Genomic DNA, 2102 nt, shown 5'->3' with positions numbered 1-2102 from the left:
ACCTTGCATCTCAAACAACCTACAACTATAAGAGACATCACCATATTTCTGTTTTCTAACACGTCGCTCTTTCGAGTTACCATGTAGGACAACTGTATACACCAAATCATCACCATCTTTGTCACAAGATATCATGTCTAATTCAAGTAATTTGATATACTGAGCTTGGAAATCCTCAAATATTGCTTTGGTATAAATATTTCCTGCCTTAACCACCATTGAAACAAGTATTATCACCTTAGGTAACTTTTGACACAAAGCATACTCTGCTTCCAACTCCTTATATAGCTTATCATTAAGTACCATTTCAAAATGCATGAAAAATTGCACCACATCATGGCCCACATTCAAATAGTCTTTTAAGGTAGCATTAAAACTTTCACTTATCTATGTGGTTTTTACTCCTGCAAACCAAGACCACTTACAGTATGACATTGCCCATTTCTTCCTTAAATAAAAAATGCTTTAAAACCAAGGATGTCCACGCACATTGTATTCATCCAACATTGATTCCCAAGCAACTAAGAACTCATCTTCCTCCCCGTCCATAGTGTCAAAACACACAAAATCACCAAATTGACCATAATCAACAATCATCTTCGCATCAGCCCAAAATATGTTCGTAATTTGCTCATCACAATCTAATTGCACAGCATATAAAAAAGAAGAAGGGTTTTCCAATGCTTCATTCTGAAAATACTTTAGTAAGCTTCCTGCTTCTCCATATGCCAATTTTCTTTGCCTCTTTGTCTGAAGGTAATTTTTTTGATCTTGTTTGATATATCCAAGAGATTCTCTTCCACCAACTTGCCTACCCATTAACTCATATGCCTGCCTAAGTGGAATCCCAGATTCTTCTGTCAAATCTACTTCAGTAGCTTGTGAAGCATATATTCTTCTATGAGACGGTAACATATGAGTGCATTCTTGTCTTACAAGAGGATGATTGTGTTTTTCCATAAAATGGCTAACCCAATACTTATCATTAGATTTATTCAACTTAATGCTCATTTTAGCATTACAACCCGTCCTTGTTTTTGCCCAAGAACTTTTAGTTAAATAATCTAGTTTATCTTTCGGTTGAAAACCCTCCTTGCAACAAACAAATACTCTTGAAATTATTTGACTAGTATTCTTATTCTTGTTATGTGAATTTCTTCTAATACTGAATCCCACTCTTCGCCCATACTCATTATAAAACTCATATGCAGCTTGTTCTGAAAGAAATTCCATATCACATATAAGCTTGTAATCTAAATTATCTTCATAGATTGTAGGCACTGAATCTTTCATTCTCAATCCATAAAATAAATATAATAATATTAAACTATCATACAATGATAACCGTCAAATTTATATTTGCAGATTAAAAAAGAAGGATGGAGGTAGATATACCAAAACATTAATTGAAATCAAATTCAAAGCGCCACACATAGAAAACCAATTAGCTAGTCTCAATGAAAAAGAGGAAATTTTTTTCTGCAGACATAGGAACCAAAAAAGAAAAGGAAAAAAGAAAGAAAGAAGCAAAGCATGCAGTAGGGATTAATAAATGAAAGCATATGTAGCATGAACCAATAAATAAGAGTATGTATCAAGGATAAAGGAAAACGAACAACATGCTAAATAATCCTGCTTACTTTATGGGATCAAATTCACGTCTTCACAGTAACCTTGCTAATATATTTGCACTAACCAAAGCTAAGATAATATGAATATGAACGTAAATAAAGAGAAGAGGACAGAACTTGAAGCAAGAAGGAGAAGAGGACTGAACTTGAAGCAAGAAGGAGAAAAGAAAAAAAAAAAGAGGGCGACAGAACACGAAGAAGAAGGAAAAAAAAAGAGCTTTGGACGTTAAATATCCTGTTAGTTGGGTGTTAAGGTTTTTATTCTTTTTTAATTAGGAATAAATTGGGTTATTGTTTTAGGATGATGTGTCAACTTTTAAATCCGTTAGATTAAATTTTAATGAGGTGGCGTATAGAGAACAAAAGCAAAGCAGATCATGGCAGAGAAAATCAGAGCAAAGGATCCGGGGGCGATTTATAAAAGCTCACAATTAAACCATATACAGTTCGATTCGATTTTTAAACCATTTG

At 33.6% G+C, this 2102-nt stretch overlaps 1 protein-coding gene across 1 annotated transcript; it reads right to left on the bottom strand.

Annotated features, from left to right (window-relative positions):
* Window positions 1-465: 465 nt before the first annotated feature.
* Window positions 466-1011, bottom strand: LOC117635303 (protein FAR1-RELATED SEQUENCE 5-like). The gene has a single exon (XM_034369647.1). The coding sequence runs from the start codon at window positions 1009-1011 to the stop codon at window positions 466-468; it is 546 nt and encodes a 181-aa protein (XP_034225538.1).
* Between the last annotated feature and the right edge of the window lie 1091 nt (window positions 1012-2102).

Source organism: Prunus dulcis, chromosome 7 (genome assembly GCF_902201215.1).
Source record: "Prunus dulcis chromosome 7, ALMONDv2, whole genome shotgun sequence".
In the NCBI taxonomy this organism is placed as follows: domain Eukaryota; kingdom Viridiplantae; phylum Streptophyta; class Magnoliopsida; order Rosales; family Rosaceae; genus Prunus; species Prunus dulcis.
The sequence above is the reverse complement of the archived record's forward strand: the minus strand, read 5'-3'. Positions and strand labels throughout refer to the sequence as shown.

What these genes read in the sequence shown, in the direction of transcription:
- LOC117635303 (XM_034369647.1), bottom strand. Translation starts at nt 1,011, where the DNA reads ATGAGCATTAAGTTGAATAAATCTAATGATAAGTATTGGGTTAGCCAT.